General features: G+C 35.6%; 1 protein-coding gene across 1 annotated transcript in view; it reads right to left on the reverse strand.

Annotated features, from left to right (window-relative positions):
• Window positions 1-22,010, reverse strand: part of LOC133520441 (uncharacterized) — a 267,551-nt gene that overhangs the window by 203,910 nt on the left and 41,631 nt on the right. The window contains exon 2 of the mRNA XM_061854854.1: window positions 20,833-20,988. Within this exon, the coding sequence (XP_061710838.1) occupies window positions 20,833-20,878 (46 nt within the window). The 5' untranslated portion in view covers window positions 20,879-20,988. The remainder of the gene's footprint in view (window positions 1-20,832; window positions 20,989-22,010) is intronic.

Raw genomic sequence — 22,010 nt, forward strand, 5'->3', positions numbered from 1 at the left:
AGTACTTGTTATTTTTAATAGTTAACAAAAGGTGTACAATTTCATGCGCTTAATCTATCAATTTGACATTTTTGCGGCTAAAATCGATAACGGCCTCTTAAAGTGCAATTTTAAAGTAACTAGTGTTAAAATGATATGAAACTAATCTTGGTATTAATTTTTTTTCGTATATTTACTAGATTTTAATGAATGTTGATTACGGTTTTAGTTACTTTAATAACAATATTATATTGATAGATGTGTAAGTGCAAACTTGTATGATATTTAAATGACGACTGTCACTCTTTAGTTATAATTTCTGTTACCCTTTGATTACTGCGATTTTTAAAGAATGAAAAAAGTTTGATGTTGCTTATTTAATGTACAAGTTCATTTCGCTTTGAAATGATACATGTTTGAATTTTATTTAATATGATTAGTAAATATATCTTGTTTAATGTTTATAGTTTATTTTCATTATTTTGTTTTGTCGTTGTTTCTATAACGTGCTGTTGATTACTTTTAAAGGTTACTGACGAAAATAAGGACACAATCAATAATAATGCAAAATCAATGTTTTTTATTTCATAAACGTATAACCGGTAATTTACCGGTTAACCGGTTAGTGGGACCTCGCGTCGGTAAATTACCGGTAATGAAAAACGCCCGGTTATTGCATTCCCTATTTGTAGCAGTCAAAGTGGCCAAATAGTTCGGTACACCATACTAAATACATGGTGTACCGAACTATTTGGCTACTTTGGTTGCTACAAAGTATTTGACGCTGACTGTACAACGATTATAAAACTGGGACGTAAAGTGTGCTGCATAAATTTAAAATTCAAACCTTATACTTACTTAACTAATTATTTTCCGTGCTAGAGTTTGAAAATTAGGCACGGAACGCTTGAGAGCGAAGCTTAATAAACATTAGAGAGGTTTTCAGCTAGAAATTTGGGAGCTTGTTGAAATGTTATAATGTGTAATAGTGAGATATGAAGAGCCTCCGACAAGTGTCTGTGTTTTTATTTAAACGGTATATATCGCGTAGAAATCATCATCAAGTAAAGGCTTGAAAACATTGGTATTTCATTAAAATTACGATATAAGCTACTCAACACATTAGCGCCCACGCCCTCTTTTGGGAATCATCATTCGCTTGCTCTTATCCCATTCATTTGGGGTCGGCGCAGCATGTCTTTTTCTTCCATATCTTTCTGTTACCCGTCATCTAATCATTCACTCGCGTTCGTTTCATGTCATCTCTCACACAATCCATCCACCTTTTCCTAGATTTTCCACGCCCTCTTTTGGGAACCCACCATTTTTCTAATTCTGTTGATAGAAAATCGAATTAAACGCCATAACCCAAGTGTACCCAAGTACGTACAATGGCGGTAATGGGTTGATTGGTAAAAATTTCATGAGTATCCAAGGAAAATGTTAATTAAAATTATATTTCAAAAGCAATTTCACAGAAAGTACCTAACAATTTGAATTTCGATTAAAATCTCACGGCGTGGTAAAACTCGCTTAAAAACCATATTTTACAACAAAGCATGGCACCATATACCTAAAACCATTGTTCGGTGACTGCGCCATTTTATGCACCAATTTATTTTAACCCGATAGCGCAAAAAATACCTATCAATCAAGGAAGGATTAATTTGGCCGCCATTTTGAATTTTAACGGCATTTAATTGGATACCAGGGTTATTGGCTTTCAGCAAGTTGCCTGAAGCTTAAGTATTTTTGTGATTAATTAAATTATTTTTAGGCATGTATCTGGGATCTCGTGGTAAATTTTAGAATTACGAATATATATATTTTTTATACAAATTCGCAATATGTTTATTAAATACACTTAAAGAAATATACGCTCACGCAGAGATGTGACTTATTTGAAATACTTGTATTTAAAATGCAAAATACCTATTTTGTATTTTGTATTTAAATACCTTTTAAAGAAAACTATTTTGTATTTTATTTCAAATAGTTTTTGGCACCTATTTTCTATTTTCAAAATATAAAATACTTTTTATTAGGTAAAGTAAGTAGGAGTTAATATCTCTTCTGACGTTACAATCCTTGCAACTCTCTCATTCTTTTATGGCGACCGGTCTGGCCTAGTGGGTAGTGACCCTGCCTATGAAGCCGATGGTCCCGGGTTCAAATCCTGGTAAGGGCATTTATTTGTGTGATGAACACAGATATTATGTTCCTGAGTCATGGGTGCTTTCTATGTTTTTTTTTTTGTTTATTTATTCACTATGATTTTTTTGAAACAGGGTTTAACACAATAAGCCACTATTGAAAACCTCTAGGGTTTATGTAATAGTTGGCGAGATCGCGCGGACCTGTATGATATTATTGTATCTATCGTTTAAATATCGACCTTATGTATATGTATTTAAGTATTTATAAATATTTATATATATCATTGTCTAGTACCCAAAACACAAGCCTTAATTTGCTTATTACTGTGGGACTTAGTCAATTTGTGTAATAATGTCCTATAATATTTATTTATTATTTTAACATGGAACTGGTGAATCTGTTTAGTAACGCCGCAAATGACCACAAGCGTAGCAAAAGTAAAAATGTGGAATCTTAAGCGTTGCTAGGGTTTCAAGTCACGAGAGGTAAACAAACTTTTCTGAGACGTTTTCACCAACCAACGAGAGGTATATACTAGCTATAAAACATTACAAATCTAAATTAATGCTTTTAATAATTGACCATTAAAAATCATCACTTAAAAGTCCATTCAACCGGTAAACATGAGGATACACACTATTTTTAAAGAATAAAGAAAGCCTTTACAACTTGTAAATTCCGAGCAATACTAATTTTTAATTCAGACTAGGTATTCACTATTTAAGAATACCTTTTATCGCAAAGTATTTGTATTTTAAAAAAGCATTTTGAAAATACCTATTTTGTATTTAGTATTTTAAATACAAATTTGAAAACTATTTTGTATTTTGCATTTGAAATAGTATATCAATGAAGTATTTGTATTTTGTATTTAAATACTTTATATAAACTATTTTTCACATCTCTGACGCTCAGTACAAATATATAACTCAATTTTTTAAGGAAAATTGCTCGCGTAAATGATTAAATGAAAACTATTTTTCTTAGACCCCTAAATGTTCTCATTTTTAAGTTTTGCGGTTAATTAATTACTACTGTTTAAGAATTGCAGTATCGAATAATCAATATCAAAGTTAAGCATGTATTTTCCGCATTCGCAGTGTTTTAAACTGAAACAGAATTAGAATCATTTGATCTTGATTTGACATTTTAAGCCTTAATTCACCCGTTTATTCAATCAATCTTCCATGTCGTATCCGGTAATGGCGACTCCATCAACAATTCTTATCTGCATTATGAAATGCCCTAATATGGCTCGCAAAATCAAACTTTGTCTTGAAGATACATCTTCGAGACTCGTTTATTACGTTGGTACATATGTTAATTTATGAAGGACATGTAACTTACTTTTTACCTAAATATGACATTGATTAATTTAAAATTATATATTAATCGTTTTTTTATTTTTTTTATTTCTTAATTTTTATTCTTTTATATTTGACATGTTTCCTGTAAGTTAGTTAATATTTTAGTAATATGTTAATTTTAAGTTTGTATTTTAATTTTAATCACTATGTTTCAAAGCTGTCATGACTGCCATGTTGCTTGTAAATAAATGCAATAATAATAATATGTCGATGCAATGCCAGATCATCAACAAATCAAGATCATATTTTTCAAGTACAAGTACCGCTCCAGCCTTAAAATGGCGGCACCGGGACCAGGCGCGGGACAAATTGCTTCGTTACGTCCCGAATAGTGCATCATTCGTCCATTGGGAAAGCAAGCGAAGCCTGAATATTACTATTTTAACCGTAAAACGTGTGTGATGTGGGGATTAAGGCGAGAAATGATCAGTTTTGAGAGCCTAATGCTGCGTTGTAAACACATTAGCAAGGAGAAATAAAGCACCGTGTACGTGTAGTGATTTTATAAAATCAAGATACTACTTTTTTAATTCATTTTCTTCACATGTCCCATTTTCCGTTTTTTTACGCTTATTTCACTACCTCACTGTAGGTACTTTCTTTCAATAGTAAATACAATTATACATAAATATAAAGATTATAGGACATTATTACACAAATTGACTAAGTCCCACAGTAAGCTCAATAAGGCTTGTGTTGAGGGTACTTAGACAACGATATATATAATATATAAATATTTATAAATACTTAAATACATAGAAAACACCCATGACTCAGGAACAAATATCCATGCTCATCACACGAATTTAATGCCCTTACCAGGATTTGAACCCGGGACCATCAGCTTCATAGGCAGGGTCACTACCCACTAGGCCAAACCGGTCGTCGTACATACATACATACATTACGTAACATCCCTACAACACAATAAGTAATACATTTTTCATACCTTTCAGCAGTCTAATAAGTAATATATTATCCTGACCTAATCGCTGGGCTGTCGCAAGCGTGTTGCTTTAAAATAATATTATCTGGACTCCTGTAGAAAGGTTAAGAGACAAATGTTTTTTTTATTTTAAATCTTTATTTAGGAAAGAAGGTCTTCATCGCTGAGCGATGATGTCGGCCTCATAATAGTTACATATGATTAATGTCTACAATTTAACAATTTGATTATCAAGTAGTACAATTTAATAGTCTGCTTAGATGTAAGTTTAGACAATAAAATATTATATAAACCCACGTCAGATAGATTGAGCTTGCGTTTCAAATGCCCTGCGGTCGGCTCCGATCCGAGCACACTCCATCAATGCCTGGTAGGTATCTTCTCTTACCTCACAACTTGAACAGTTTGTAAAATCCACTACTAAGAGACAAATGTAGATACCTTACCGCCAACACAGTGCAACCATACTTTCCATGACATACATTTTATTCTTCTCAATAAATTCATTGTTTATTCAATTGTTGAGTCGTATATATACCTACTTCCTTCAGAATTTTCCTTATTGTCTAGACGAGATCGATTATCCGCGCTACCTGTTGAGCCAACCCTCTGAATTATTGAACCTCTGCCAAACACCGCAAGAACACTTGTACGATGTTTCAAACTGAATCTGGCGAAATAACCCCTGCTGTTATATGAAAAGTCGTGAGAAATAACGATACGCACCCAAAAAAAGATATTTAGCTAGAGGTTTCTATCGACGGTTTTATGACGAAAAATTAATGAGGGCGGGATTTGCGTTACATTTTTCATGTTTAACTTCTCTTATTTTTATATATTAATAAAAAAATATTGCTTTGCTGTTCTACTCATAATATCGCGCAGGTTAGTTAGTGCCAACTGGTTTGGGCTTGAGTGCAAAGTAATTTGATGCAATGAGTTGTTTATAAGTCTATAAGGCTTAGAATGGTTGATATTAAAAAAAATTGAATATTTCACTTGTTCGGCTTTCAATATTAGCACTACTTCAACTTTCCATAGTGTTATCTTATTGTTCATGTTTTTCGCCGTATTCGGCGTATACATAGAATGAACACTTGTGTCACATAAATTCCTCTATGCAAGCTTTTAGTACAGGATTTGCGTACGAAAGGCAGATACACGCGGAGCAAAGTGCAGTCTTTCGGCTCCAGTCTGTGTTGCTTTATTCGATACCTCGCAAATTTGGTGAGATGCCTCCGCATTCTGAATTTCGTTAGTATTATTTTGAAAAATGTGACGTATCCAAGTAAAAGTGAATTCGCTCTTTCTGAATTTTGTTAGTATTCTTTTTTAAATGTGACGTATTCAAGTAAGTGCCAATTGACATTTTTAATAATTAGTCTGAAATATTCCTGTAGTTGACTCTATTTATATCTGTGAATATTAATTAAGTCTTGTAAATAGTTATAACTGCATGAAGTCGAAGATTTAAGTACCAATTGAATTATTTTCATATTTTATTCATGTAATTGTTATTTTTAATTATATACCTGTGTAAATTGAGACTGAAATTAGATGAATAGATACCACATTGTCGGTTGTCGGATTGTTTTTTAAATTTTCTGCTTAAAAATGGCTTAATTAAGGACTATAGATTCAACCACAGAAAAGAAAATCAGCAACTGACCTTAAAAATAGCTGTCTAAAAAACAATATTTGATAATGGTTTCCTGAAACTCTCTTCCATTCTCAAGCCTAAGCCAAATACAAAACACTATTTACTTTTATTTATTTATTTTTTGGGTATCCTTCAGTAACAGTTACTAAAAAAAAAAACCTACACAAGCTTGGTCAAGATTGTAGTCTCTTACAGACTTAAGGACCAAAGTCCAAGGTAATTTAGTCGTGATTTATATAGCCCAAGTCGATACTAAACTTTACAGTTCCGCTTCCAAATTAAGGCAAACTTCTAAATTGACAGGCTTGTGCCGAGGCCTAGATCTCCTGAGAAGTTTATCCAAGCGCTTAGCGTTCGAATTCGAATTCAAATAACGAATAGGAAACAATAATTTATATAAATATTCGCGACTGATACCTACATAATTTGAATCTTATACCTTTAAACGAGCAATTCTTGTATATATATATATATATATTTCTGGGATCTCGGAAACGGCTCTAATGATTTCGCTGAAATTTGGTATATGGGGGTTTTTGGGGGTAAACAATCGATCTAGATTAGTCTTATGTTTGGGAAAACGCGTGTTTTCGAGTTTTCATGCGTTTTTCTTTCGACGCAGAATATGGTCGCTAATTTCGTGTTGCCGGCCACTGTCCGTCTGGTCGAGCGGGTTAAGACGCGGACGGCTAAACGAGTGTTACGGGTTCGAATCTCGCCCCGTGACTAACTTTTGTTTTTTTTTATATGTTCAAGTTTATATATTTTTTTTAAATTTTTATTGTTTTAGACAAGTTTAATTTAGTAAAAAAAAGTACTTAAGATTATCACCTATACACCACCATATTACAATAAATAGTAATAACCGAGCAAAGCTCGGTCGCCCAGGTACTGATTATTAATTCACCGAATAATTTATACGTGAATCGTTTTTCGTTGGTCGCCGAATAAGCTGTCATGAATATTTTTTTATCGCTGGTTAAAACAGTTAATTGAATTTTACCCACTCTTCAATCTACAAAAATATTAAACACTTATATTACTGAAGTACACATGACCAGCAATTATATGGAATAATATATGTCGATATCTTAAAGCCAATATGACCTACGATGTGCGAGGAAATTGGTTATTTGTTTTACAAGGGGGTTTGTTGTTTAAGCGCTCGTGCTATTTAATATTGATACCCGAGCAAGCGAAAGGTTACAAAATTGAACCGTAGCGAGTGGTTCGAGAAGTGGAATCTTGAGCGTTGCGAGGGTTTCAAGGCACGAGGGTTAAACAAATTTTGCCTCAGAGAAGAAACAAAATTTTTCACCACATCAACGCCAGGAAAATACTAACTATGAAATACCAAAAATATTTACCTAAAATCAAAACTAAATGAACGTAATACAAATTGTATCATTAAAAATCAATTCTACCAGCTGGCATAAAGAAACAACTCAAATTTTCTGAATTATTTTTCTCACTGCACCCACATTTGAAAATTTCTGTTTTGCTCTATGGTTGACTGATAGAGAATGCCTTAAGGCATTGAGTCCGCCATTTGTACTTATTTTTTTTGTGCAATAATGTTTAATTTTTTTTTTTGCATCTGATTACTTTGCCCGACGTATGGATAAAATACAACTTCCTCATTAGTTGTTGAACGATCAAGAGGGCCTTTACCAATTGGTGTGACTGTGATGATGATAAAAACAACTGTTATGAGACGACGACGACATTTTATTATTATGAACATATTATAAATATACAGCCGTACCTTAGGAATACCCCTTATTTGCAACGTTTCCATTTATTATCATTTAGGAGACAAACGGAGTTAGATAATTCAAATTGTATTGAATTAAATTTTCACGATTCTTACACATTATAATTCACTAAAACGGGACATAATCTTATAAACGAGATTAACCTATACATACACGATTAATTAAATTAATTGAATTATGCCACCTGGGGTTGTTATTAGGTTATTACGATCTAAAGTGAGTAACTTCTTAATTCTATTCGAATAAACTATCAAATAAGTAATTTAGTAGAAATATTATTTTCATGAATAATTATTTGAAGTTCCACGAAAACTCGGCTCACTCGTGCGCGCGTACCCAACGGAAATCCGACTAGCTTCGGAGAGGCGTCCCAGTAATTTGACGGGCACTTGAAGGTTGACTTTGAAACGAATCTATCATTACAACCGTGTGTATATTTACCGTGTCTGCCAATTTGAAACAGTAAATCTGGCACGTAGTGTATCAGATTTACTGGTAGTACGGGACAAGTAAGGTTATTGAAACAAATCAGATTATTTTAAATATTTTGAACGCTGAAGACGCTTCTAATTCAGCCTCGGGCTATAATTCCTCGTGTTTCTTTAGGCAACAAATATATTTTACAAGTTAAGCGATGCAATCTATGACCATGACAGTGCAGAAAAAACATTTTGAGTACAAGTTTTTATCGCAGTCTCTACTTTTCTTTCCACAGGCAACGAATATTCATCGAGACAATTCTAAATACCCAAAAATAAATAGGTTGCACTGTGTTATCACAGAGTTCCTATGGCTACCTCCTGTCTCCATCATCAGATCAGCTCGGCTCGATGGTACAGTCAGCGTCAAATACTTCGTAGCAGTCAAAGTAGCCAAATAGTTCGGTACACCATATATTTAGTATGGTGTACCGAACTATTTGGCCACTTTGACTGCTACGAAGTATTTGACGCTGACTGTACCATAATATTGAATTGTCACCCAATTTACATGTGTGCATAATTTCAGCTCAATCGGAAACCAGGAAGTGGGTTAAATTTAGCTTCTAAGATTTGACCCACACAAAAACACATAATACATACATACATACTCACAGGGCAAGTTAAATAAAAGCTCGTGAAACGAGTACAGTAAGAATTCCGTTAAATGAAAAAATATTTAGGAAACCATCGAAATTTATCGCATGAATATGGAATCTGTTTAGGTGTCTCTTTTTAAATGAACCAACCAAAACGCCTCTAACAGGATGCTGAAACAGCGAAAGCTATGGCGTTAATGATAGCGAGGTCTATGTTTCCTTTGCTTAACAATAATGCAGCCACTGACCAACATACGTAAGATCCTACTACCCTTAATTGCTCTGCGGAATAATCACCCTTAAGACGTTATTGGATGACTGCTTCTCCATACAAACGTAGTCCACATTTTTCTCCCTGGATATTGACATTTGATATTACAGAAGAATTTTTTACAGTAAATAAATTTAATGGATATTAACCTCAAGACCATGTTAATTATAAAATGTAATGTTTTGAAGAGATGTGTCCCGCCGAGTTTCTTGCCGGTGCATATTGGGATATCTTACTCCAATTGAGGGGGGATTTAAATCTTCTCGGGTCAGAGGTGTAGGGTTAAAGCCGGTGTAGCTTTATTTGACGTTCATAAGCGCATTGTAACATGCCTACTTGAATAATAAACTATCTTTATTTTTATCGTAGCTTTCGTTAGTTTTTTTTATTTTATTATTATACGAGTTGTGAGCTTTTAAAATTTGTATGGAATACGTTTTTCGCTCCCAACTCTTACATTTATAAAAAAATCGAAAACAATAAAAACGAAGAGGCATAACTGTGGTTAAAGGGGCCCACTGATTACCAGTTCGCCGGACGATATCGGCCTGTCAGTTATTCGCGATTGTCAGCTTTTGCGAATAACTGAGAGGTCGAGAGCGTCGATTAAAAAACTGGCTTGTCGATTCATTCTACACCTACCAACAGTTCTGTGTTCACAAATAATCAAAATTGTAGAAATAGTATACCTACTTAATTAAAAATAATATTAATGTTAAATAATGTACCTATATGTAAAATGTAAATAGTTATAAATCTATCCATAATGTTGACGTATAAATTGTTTTACAAATAAAAATGATTATGATTATGATTTTGATATCGTCCTGCGAACTGGTAATCAGTGGGCCCCTTTATAAACATTTAATTTTATAAAAATATTTTTCATTATGTCAATATCCAGGGAGGTACATGGGGACTACGTTTGTATGGAGAACCTTTCATCACCTTTCCTCTCCAACCAAATTGGATGGGTATGTGTCACGGCTCCAGTGTCCAGTGTAGACATGGATCGAATTAATAAAGCACAGTGGTGGTTTCATTGTGCAATACTCGATACATTAAATGGCGCAGTTGGTAGGATATGAGTACAAACCTACTCTCTAATATCAAGGGTATCGCATGGCGCTTAAATCACACTGCCGTCGAATGTAGTTGGGAAGTGCGAAGCGACGAATTCGCGTGCGGTGACGCCGGTATGATGGTGCAGTTTTGTCCGTATCTTCGTCCGAAGCTGCGATGCGCGACGAATCGCGTTTATTAACCAAAATCTGTACGGTACAGTCAAAAGATTTAGTTATTGACCCATTTCGTACCTTGTTACAGTGACAAACAACACGAAAGTCGCTAGAGACCTCATACTATTGTCACTGAAAAATTACGAATGGGTCACAAATTAAATTATAGAGGTAGAGCTCGGTGTGGCATACCCTGCGGTGCGCACCGCATGTCCGAAAGCACGAATCGTTGTGCAATTCGCATCTTCGCACGGAGAGATGGAGCCAATGTGTTATACCATGCGATTTTTGCATACAAATCGAGATAATACAGTACAAAGTTAAAAATTGCAATACAAGACGTCGCTCTTAAGTGCGAATATGTGTGATAAGCGCCTATGCAAGAGAAGGCATAATGCTTGCGTTACGTATCCTTAAAGTGGTTCCAGTGAAACGCAACATAAAGGATGTGACACTGACAGTGTCAAAACTGACATATATGCTATCGAGAAAGTAGGTTACTTTCTATACATCTCGCACGCACTTATATGCGAGTACGAGCGAGATGCATAGAAAGTAAGTTACGTTCTCGATAGCTAAGGTAGGCTGGTGGTAGCCACTCTAATACGTAATTTTAAACATTATACTTGTAATAAACGTGAAAACGTACATACGAAGGGGGCCTAGGTCGTACTGTATTAGATAGCGACGAAATGCACGGTAATCGAGAACAACTGCTCAGGAGTTATATTTTCATACGCATTAGAGTTGATCGATAAGGTGAACCATAGCGACCAGGGATAGGAAATCGGTACTTTTTTTATGGGAACGAAAACGGTATTCTTTCGTTTTTTAATAATTAAATTTTTAATTGGGCAATCTAATAATACGAAGTCCTTGTCAAAAACACAACTGAGTTCTACATTTGTAGTATAAAATACTTAAACCGAAATATATGGTTATTTCGAAGTTTTTGCAAAATACACCGGTTCCGATCCCTGATAGCGACATTCGACTTTAGAAGTCTGATATTGTTATCAAATATTGAGTGTGAAGTGCTTTTTAGCGTTATGCGTTTCGACTTGAGTTGAAAACTGATTGAAAAACTAAATAACTACCTACGGACAAAGTAAGGGTCAAGGCGGGAACAGTGGCTCGGTAGAAAATAGCCGGGTACAGTGGCTCAAGCCCGTTACACGTATATTGCTTTAGCCACTGTTCCCTCCTTGACCCTAATTAACTACCCCTAACTACACCAAGGTTACGTTACAGTGGTTCATCTGATCACTCTCGCTCGCACAACTGAGGAGAATGCAAAGCAAAGGCAGGCTCATTAATGCGGGGGCAGCCCTGAGCCCTTTCGCTAGATATTTCTAATGTACGCAGAATTTTAAGCAGTCGCATGTAGATGTAGACCTTACTCAGCACTTTGGGATGATTCAGTTTAATTAAAAAATTTTTTAATTACGTAATAAAAACATATTAATTAAACTGCTTATACATACGCATTGTTGTGAGTCGAATGTATATGAGAAGATCGTTTACGCGGTTAACACATTGATGCGAATTCGCTCGTCGTGTATGAGCGAGACAGCGCTATGAGCTATAAATTAATCGTCATGTCCCGCTCGCAACCCGGAGCGGCGTGCGAATGCGAATCCAATATGAAGACCGCCTTATTGAAAATGTTGGAATTACCGTGTGGAACATCGTAAACAAAACACACACACACATAATAATAATAATAATTTAGCCAATATACGTCCCACTGCTGGGCACAAGGCTCCTCTTATGTGCGAGAGGGCTCGGGCTATAGTCCCCACGCTAACCCAATGCGGATTGGGGACTTCACATACACCTTTGAATTTCCTCGCATATGTATGCAGGTTTCCTCACGATGTTTACATACTTCCCCTTATTATAAAGAAGTAAGATGCAAAAGTATAAATACATACTGCACTGTACACTAATGCGTTGGGTTGGTTACGTGAATTTTGGAAGCTGCAAAAGTGAATGGTAACTAAATGAATTCCATTAAAAATTTTGCAGCTCCCTGTACAGTCACCTGCAATAATATGTTACTCTTCGAAGGCCGCAAAAATATGTGTCAGGTATTTTTGCGGCCTTCGTTACGTAAAATATTACTGCAGGTGACTTTATATCTTGGATCAATTCAAAAGTTTTGCAATATAAAATTACTTAGGATACGGGAGCTAAGATTTACTATATTCTAGGTTAATAATATATCCTTCTCGCTAACGAAAGCGACTTCTAAAACTAGTGCGATAAGGACAATGCCACGTTAGGAAAAAAATCCTGCGTAAAAATCTCACAAAACGATGTTTCGTACTCGACTGTTTCCTACTCCAAAACTAAACCAAATGTAACCAAATTTTGACATCTAAATGGTAATGAAACTATCAGTGTTGCCCTGTTTTGCTTTTTAGGCTAATTGATGTCAGTTTTGAATGCCATGCTTCTCTTTGCGGCCTAGTAAATTAGGCCGTTTTTGCGAATATTTGAAGTGCACTAGCGCCTTAAGAAACAAAAATATAATATAAAAAAACAGTCCGACACAGGTATTATTAATAATAATCTGTGTTGAAAAAATCATTGCTCTAGCTTCAAAAGCTACGGAGGAAACAGTCGAGTAGGTTTGTATGGAGAAATTACCACTCCTGTTGGCTTTTAAGTATCAATTTTCTTATGTCAGAAAAAAAATAGCAAAGGAAGGTAGTGGATTTCGGTTAGAAAAAGCCTAGAAATGGTTGTATATGTACGAGTGTGTGCTGCGTGGTCAGGGGCCCGTGAAATTGACAAACAAGATTGAGTCGCTTGTGTGTCTGCGTTATATTGGATACATTTTGGGAAATGTGCACCGAAATTGCACAATTCTGTTTCACCCGTCAATCAAGGCAATTGAAAACACTTGCATTTCGAATCAAATTGGTATTTCGTTAGCTCAGTACAAAAACTAAAAACTTCAGGGAAGCAGATACCTGCCTCCTAGATCTATTGATATTGTATAGGTACCGTTATTATTTACGAAAACAGGACTTATTTGTGTATAATTAAGTTTTAAAATTAGGTACCTCCGACATTTCGAGGACGGTATTGTCCTTGTGGTGCTAAATTGAGTCTTCTCCGAGACGACGGGTACAATGCTAACCACGAAACGTCGGAGGTAATTTTAAAACCTAATCATACGCAATTAAGTCGTTTTAGTAAATAATAATGTGTAAAAATCGTGAAAGTTTTAATACGTGTCTTCATAGATTGTTTCATGTGACTATTCATCTTCTTATTTTAACCTTAATGATTAGATCAATATTTTACCACACTTTATAGTAAATCGAAGAGTGCTTAACTAACTGGCTACACTCGCCAGCACCAGTTTGTCCTTTTGTTCTATTTTGCTTTGTCAACCAAGTTGTACATTCTGCGACGAGGGGGATAAGTGAAATTTTGGATACGAGGGGGGAAATTAAATACCCGAGTTTGCTATATTCTTACCCCCGGAGTCACACACAATGTATGAATATAAATGTTGAGCAAAATAAGTCTTAAATACGGTGAAATATTAAACATTCGTCCGCCATTTTGGAATTTCTTGACAGGTTAGGCATCGAAGGCACAGACCTATTCGTCATTCAGCCACGATTGAAAATTATGTAAAAATATTTTTAACGGCTGTTAAATGAGTCAAATGACATAATTTTTAACATACACAAAAATATTAAATTATAAAAATCTGTATTTTAAAAGTAAAACTCATTTATGCTACTTGATTTGTACGAATAAGTGACATAATAAAAAAAACAGCTATAGGTATAGTAAAACTCCCGGGGGAACAACATGGCCTTTGTCCTTCAGTACACCTACATGAAATAAGATCTTTTTCGAGCAAGGCTGATGAAAATGATATTAAAGAGTGGTCATTAGGTGAGACTAAGGTTTTGCTGGTCATTATTAATAAAAATGTAGACGGTGAAAAATTGAACGAGTACATCGCCTCGCAAAAAGGTGCCGAAAATCCGATCAGACTCAATTGATGGCAGAAAAGTGATCCTACGCTGGCTCGTAATGAAGCCATTTATCTGTCTCGCGTCGCCAGGATCCACCGGCAAACTCAACACTTATTGCCATTTTTATGAGACTTGCCATCGTACCTACTTGTAGAAATTTTTAGGCTTACATTTTTATTAGACCTCGGAGAATTTACAAACGTGTTTAATAGGATGGGCCCGAGCTCGTAAGCTAAGCGGAGGTAGCGGGACTTAGTGCTACGCGATCAACGATGTAGCAAATAACGCGTGTTGTCCGTTTTGTAGCGAAAATCACGTATGAACAGAGAACCTGCCTAGAAGTCGCTGGCAGTGAATGTGTTAAAAACAGGCCTGAAGTACCACAAATCGGGAGTCATGGTGATCAAGGGGAGAGTAAACTTTTGCTCAGGGATAGAGCACTGTGCGTTGCGCTCGTATATGTATGTATGTCTGCGAGCAGAACGCACTATATTAGTGTGTTTTAAATATCGTCTTTATTATCAAATATCATTAGACAAGTCGTTATCAGGAATATTCATAGTCATATCATTTCAGGCTTTAAACGATATTTGCATGAACGTTTTCTTTTATAGCGTAGTCAAAGACGGTAATACCTATTTGATTATCTACAGAATAGATATGGCAATAATGCGATAGTGTTAAAGCGAAAATCGATAGAACGTTACTAGCGGCAATAACAGTTTTACGAAGAGCGATAAACGCTTATGCCTGCGGTAGAAATTCTTTGTATTTTGAAAATAATATTATTTGAAAATAAGGGGAATACCTAATACGGTTTTTATGTACTTGAGTCACATTTTCAGTATAAGTAATTTATATTTTTACTATTCCAACACATTATTTTTAATAAAAAGGGACATAGTCACATACTTAACGTGTAAACGGTTTCAATCTCACACTCAATTTCAACTCATGGCAATATACAATGTCTTTTTTTATAAAATTAGGTAGTTGTTTGTGGGCCGTGTCGCCATAGAGAAAACTCGCGTGTAAATAAGAATTTTACTTGAAAACCAGGCCGACGGTCGGATTTTAAAACTTCTTTTTTTTTGTGTTGCTCCGGAAACTTTTATCCTGACACATACGTTAAACTCCGTTCTAAAATTGCTGTTTTATTCAACCTCAGCAAATAGGTGGAATGAATAGGTATCTGTATACATCGTGGGATAAAAATTGACAGACTTGCACATATTCTTGACTAAATTACTTATCGGTAAATAAACTAGGTGGAAAAAATCAAATTATTTTATGAAATATTTTTCATTTGTATTTTTAATTAGTCACACTGCTGTATCTTCTTCCTTCTTCTTTTCACCCTGTTACCCCCTGCTGGGGTGTAGGGCTCAAACCATTTTCTTCCACTGACTCCGGTCCTGGGCAGCTTGGGTAACCTCCTCCCACCCCATCCCCAATACGCCCAACTCTTGCTCTTGCAACACTGCTGTATATAAATTATAGACTAAAACAGATATCATACAGTGTACTTGGTCACTTTTTGTTTATTGTATGATATCTATTTTAGTTTAAAAGGTAAAAAACCGTTTGTATCAACATGTGCATTAGCATATGCACCAATATTTAAAGTTCATTAGTTTATTCATATTACTTACATACATATAGCAATTTAGTCATAGTTTTTTTTGTTGCTTTTAGCTGTTTCTTTTCTTAATGTGCACCAATATAATGCAATTATAAATAACAAATTAGTTTGATTGTCGGCAGTACAGTGCCTATTCTGGTACCACGCAGTGCTGTCACTGCCTTACATAATTTAACCTTAATATAACTTTTATTAATTACTTATATTATTTTTACTTGAATTAGGCATTGGGATTTTTGTCTGTCGGATTTTTCAGGCCCACTGTGTAAAGCGTTATTTACGATCACACAGTTTGATTAATTAACTAAGTTTGTAACAGCTTTTTCACGCAGTGCGCGTTAAATTAAATTCTATGTTAACACAGACAAATAAATCACACTAAATTGTTATTTATACCTACGCATTTCACCGCACTGAGGGATTTTATTTTTCCAAATAGCGTAGCTCTCGGTTTTGCGTGTTGGGAATAAATAACAATTTGTCGAAATATACTTTTACCCAAATGAGCTATGTGAATCTGCTGTACTAAATTAGTACATTTAAATGAAGCTGAATACGCAGATTAACATAGGTACAAACTGATTATTCATTACCTATGGACACGTTATTATATGTATATTGTAAGTTACTTCGAACTCTTTTTTTATCAATAAAAAAATCAAGTTGCGATTTAAAAAATTGACGACCGGTCTGGCCTAGTGGGTAGTGAGCATGCAGGAATGGTCCTGAGTTCAAATCCCGGTAAGGGTATGTATTTGTGTAATGAGCACATATTTTTGTTCCTGAGTCATGGACGTTTTCTATGTATTTAAGTATTTGTATATTATATATATCGTTGTCTGAGTAACAAAACAAGACTTCTTGCCTTACCATGGCACTTAGTCAATTTGTATAAGAATGTCCCTATAATATTTATTTATTTAAAAAAAATCTGTATACCATTCCAAGCTGTTTTCTCACGCTGAAGTGGGTCTTGTTACGTCACGTCAGTAACGGAGGTATCATGTGTAGCTACGGGCTGCGTCGAGCGTGATCGATGGGTCCGCCGTCTGCCATAGATCTAACACTTGACACCGGGGGTCATGCGGAAACTCTCACAAAAACGAAGTCTCCTTAAATACAGCTATTTTAGGGTTCTGTGTACGAAATGAAAAAGACTAATTTTGAGGTTTCGTCTTGTCTGTATCCATTTCATATAATAGGCATTTTACTTAGAAAATATTAAGTTCATATTAAGTTTAGGATACTTATAAGGTTATTTGTGACGATCCACGGTAAAAGGTACCTTATGGCGGTTGGCGCTTACGTTGCATAGCATGGCATTAGTATTGGAGCGTCGTAAATAACAGCGTAAGCGCCAACCGCCATAAGGTACCTTTTACCGTGGATCGTCACATTTTTGGTGTAACACATCATCACATCAAATTAATAAATAAAGTTAAATTACTTGACATTATGGTTGGTAGAATTGAACCAATTCAAAACTTTCAATACGAGTATAAGTGACAGTTAAATCCGTCAAATATAATGATACTTGGGGTAACTCGAGCCAGTATTTCCTGCAGCAAGGACAAGGAAGAAGAAAATACGAGGAGGAAGCGATGTTGATTTAAAATAGCACTGCAAGCTCACATGACTTTATCAGCTTCACACAGATTTTAAGTCAAACAAAGCACGCTTGTAAACCAACCCGCCGCAGGCACCCGCAGTCACGTTGCCTGCCCGAGACATCGGAGCACCCAGTAGATAGGACTGAAGTCTAGGCTCGCAGTCAGGATTGTAGGAAATTTTCAGCCGACCCGAACACAACGCATCGTAAAGTCAGCATGTGACAATTAAATCCGTGACAATGTTCATATAAAACGTAAATTAATCAAGCACTTCTCGCACGATCTAAGTTTCAATGACGCTGCAATGTGATAAAAACATAAAAGTATAAGTTTATTCTACCATTACCGCGAGTTAGCCCGTAATCTGCGTTATCTACAGGACGCACCCTCGCCTCGTTTAAGCGGCAAACTGGCGTTTTCCACGCCGAGCAGAAAGTTACGACTTTTCCCATTGTAAGCTGCTTGGAATTTCTATAATCCTATTTTTAAATCTGAATAATGTAAAATCTGCTTTGCCTTTAGTATTACTATTTAATTGGCTTTAAAAAGGGTAAGTAGATAAACACGTGTAGAAAATACGTTGGTTGGTTGAGATTAGGAAACTGCATTATTAAAAAAATTCAGTAAACAATATGAAAATAAGTTGAAAAATACATTTATATGTATAATATAATAATACATAATAAGTTAGGAACGTTTTCATATAGAGTAATATTATAATAGGTACATTTGTAAATATGCTATACAATCAATAAAAATCTTTACCGAGTCAAATATCATCGAAATCGATAAAAATCAATCGTCACACTCTAGTATAGTCTTATGTAAAAAAAGCGGCCAAGTGCGAGTCGGACTCGCCCATGAAGGGTTCCGTACCATTTATGACGTATTAAAAAAAACTACTTACTAGATCTCGTTCGAACCAATTTTCGGTGGAAGTTTGCATGGCAATGTATATAATATATTTTTTTTATATTTTTCATTCTGTTATTTTAGAAGTTACGGGGGGGGGGGGGACACACTTTTTACCACTTTGGAAGTGTCTCGCGCGCAAACTATTCAGTTTAGAAAAAAATGATATTAGAAACCTCAATATCATTTTTAAAGACCTATCCATAGATACCCCACACGTATGGGTTTGATGAAAAAAGATTTTTTGAGTTTCAGTTCTAAGTATGGGGAACCCCCAAAATTTATTGTTTTTTTTCTATTTTTGTGTAAACATCATAATGCGGTTCATAGAATACATCTACTTACCAAGTTTGAACAGTATAGCTTTTATAGTTTCGGAAAAAAGTGGCTGTGACTGAATCGGACAGACAGACGGACATGACGAATCTATAAGGGTTCCGTTTTTTGCCATTTGGCTACGGAACCCTAAAAACATCTCTGATCATATTACTCTTTATTAAATATCATTACTAAATAAATTAAATGCATCCATATCTACGTCAGTTAGTTATTCTAGCTCTGTTAAACTATTTAATATCTGGGAGACCGAGCTTTGCTCGGAAAACATATTGAAACTCAAAAATGCGCGTTTTCCCAGAGATAAGACCTAGCTAGATCGATTTTTTGCCTCCAAAAACCCCCATATAGCAAATTTCATCGAAATCGTTAGAGCCGTTTCCGAGATCCCCGAAATATATATACAAGAATTGCTCGTTTAAAGGTATAAGATAAGGTACTATCTTAAACTATGCTGTGTGGATAAAGCTGATCTAGTCCATTAGTCGTGTGACTCGACTAAAAATATTCGATGCGATCATTATCTTTGTCAGGTTTCCTCTGGGATTTATTCTTTCGATTAATTGTCGTAAGTACGAGGAATATAACAATAATAACAGCGAATTATTTAATAGATAAATATTTATAATTAAAGACTTGAAAATCCTAAGTTTTAATTTTATATTCAGTAGAAGACAAAAAATGTTGAACTGGCTCTGTGAGAAAGAAAATTACCTTGTCGGAAGCGTATCGATGACTGATTGTCTGTTTGTACAGTCCACTTAATCATTTATCTATTTACCGGAGTACAGGTAGCTCCTTTTGTAGGTCGAACGGACACTAAAGCAGGCCGCAGTATTGATGAATGGCTTGCAGGGAGGTATTTTTGTTTATTTTAGAAAGTAACTATTCAATATCGTCTTTAAGATGAAAACGATGACGTACGCAGGTCACCGATATAAGCGACAGCTAGAATTAACAATCGATGTGGCTTGCACGAGTTGCCCTAAAGTCAAAGTCGCAGATAGGCCCAGCACAGCACTAGATGGCCTGAGTGCCTAACGCGAATCACGTTAGACGTGTTGCCTCCCTGTCACACTTACGTACGAATTTACGAATGCGACAGAGATGCAACGCGTCGAACGTGGTTTGCGGTAGGCCCTTTGAATTGTCGGAATAGTGAATGTCGGCTTCGACATAGATTTTTTTCCAAGCTAGGTTTTCCTTGTTGAACGAGCGAGCGAAACGAAGCCAAGTTCTTACATTCAACTTGGAACACACGGATAGCTAGGGGCACGTCCCGGCATTTCTATGTTTTTAAGCTGAACTGATAGTTTGATGGACAATAACTTAAGTAAATTTGTTCCCATTTAAATGAAATTGGGTAAATGTGTAGTTGAGGGCATTATATTTTAGTCATTAATTATGTACAGGCTCGATCAAGGGGTTATAGAGCTAGAAGAACCTAGAAGGCCATAAAGCTATTTGCTATTCTGGTAATTTTATTTGCAAGAAAGTATGGTCGAGTTCGTTTTACACATTTATAATATGTTTTTTTTTTATATATAATTTTTAAATAATTACCAATATAAAAACGAAATAAAATAAACATTATATAGGTATTTGACATGTTGCAAGAAAGATTACGGCTTACCACAGATCAGATACAGTTTATTTTAATCTCTATGGTGACTTTTAAGGGCTCCACATACCTTGCAATAAAACGCACGCGGTTTTCGATCCTTTGCCGACTAAGTAGGTGCATTCAATTGATCTATCTTTTTGGCGAACCGCGAGTTCTCAGTTCGGGGCGAACTACTAGTTTTAACATATTCAATTATTGTATTATGTTTTCTTCTTTTACATTACAGTACTTACATTTCTGCGAGTCGGTCTTGCCCGGCGACTTCTTGTCGCGCACCATGGCTGACGGCCGGTGGGAGACGCTGCGCGGGCGGCCGCCGTCGTACTATCGGCCGCGGCCGGCGCCGCCCCCCATCAGCGCCACTGTGTTCTCGTGGTTGTGCCAGATACCTGAAACAATAGGATTTTTGATACTATTTGAGGACCATCTTACCCTGGTATGAAACGTTTAGGCCCTGAGCACACGGAGCGTAAGCGCAAGCGTCACGTTAGCGCATCATAAAAACGTCTCGAGTACGAGACGCGTAGAGTTCTAGGCACCAAGGGTCGCGTATATAACAATGTTATATAACAGCCAATGTGGGAGCACCATCCACTAGTTGCATGAGCGCTCGACTCTCCTGTTCCCGCCATACAATGGGAATAGCCTAAAGTCTTAATGTTCCGTCCCTCTATGCTTTTCAATAAATTTCCTTCATACTTAGCTAGCTAGTCTTATGTTTATTGTGGAATATAAATGTTCCATTTAGACACGCGCTACTGGAAGTTTCTATTTTGATACAGAGTAGCAGTTACATAATGAAAAACATTTCAAATAAACAAATATTTGAATGTTTCGAATGAAATTTTCGGAACAAATATGTACCTACTTAGTTCTAATTTTGGTCAAAACTGTAATCATTTAAAAAAACACTCAAAGTTTATTTAATTTAATTTATTTTTTAATTTAATTTATTTATTTTCACCTCACAAAGGATTTGTCAGATAGTTCTATTAAAACCTGAAAAGACTAACTACAAATTTTATTCTCTCGCGGTTAAAAGGTTAAACTTTAATCTAAATTAAATACGAGTATTAATCGTGTTGGGAATAAAGCTGTTGCGTCTACTAGTAAGTAATCAAATATGTGTGTAATAGGATAAAAAATATTTATCATTATTTAGGCCGATATGATGTTTTGACTGATAAACAATAATTATGTATATCAACATAAAGCTTCTGACAAACAAAACATAGATATGACGTACTGGTCATCCCAATGCACAGTTCGCTACACTTACACGTGACTTACACTCAATCCGCGTAATTTTACTTATTAATCGGTACGAATAGGTTTACATAGCGGGTATCTGTATGATGTCTTGATCGTCACAAGGGCACGGCTAGCCACCCGCGCCGCTCAATCCGCGTAA

Source organism: Cydia pomonella, chromosome 8 (genome assembly GCF_033807575.1).
Source record: "Cydia pomonella isolate Wapato2018A chromosome 8, ilCydPomo1, whole genome shotgun sequence".
Classification (NCBI taxonomy): domain Eukaryota; kingdom Metazoa; phylum Arthropoda; class Insecta; order Lepidoptera; family Tortricidae; genus Cydia; species Cydia pomonella.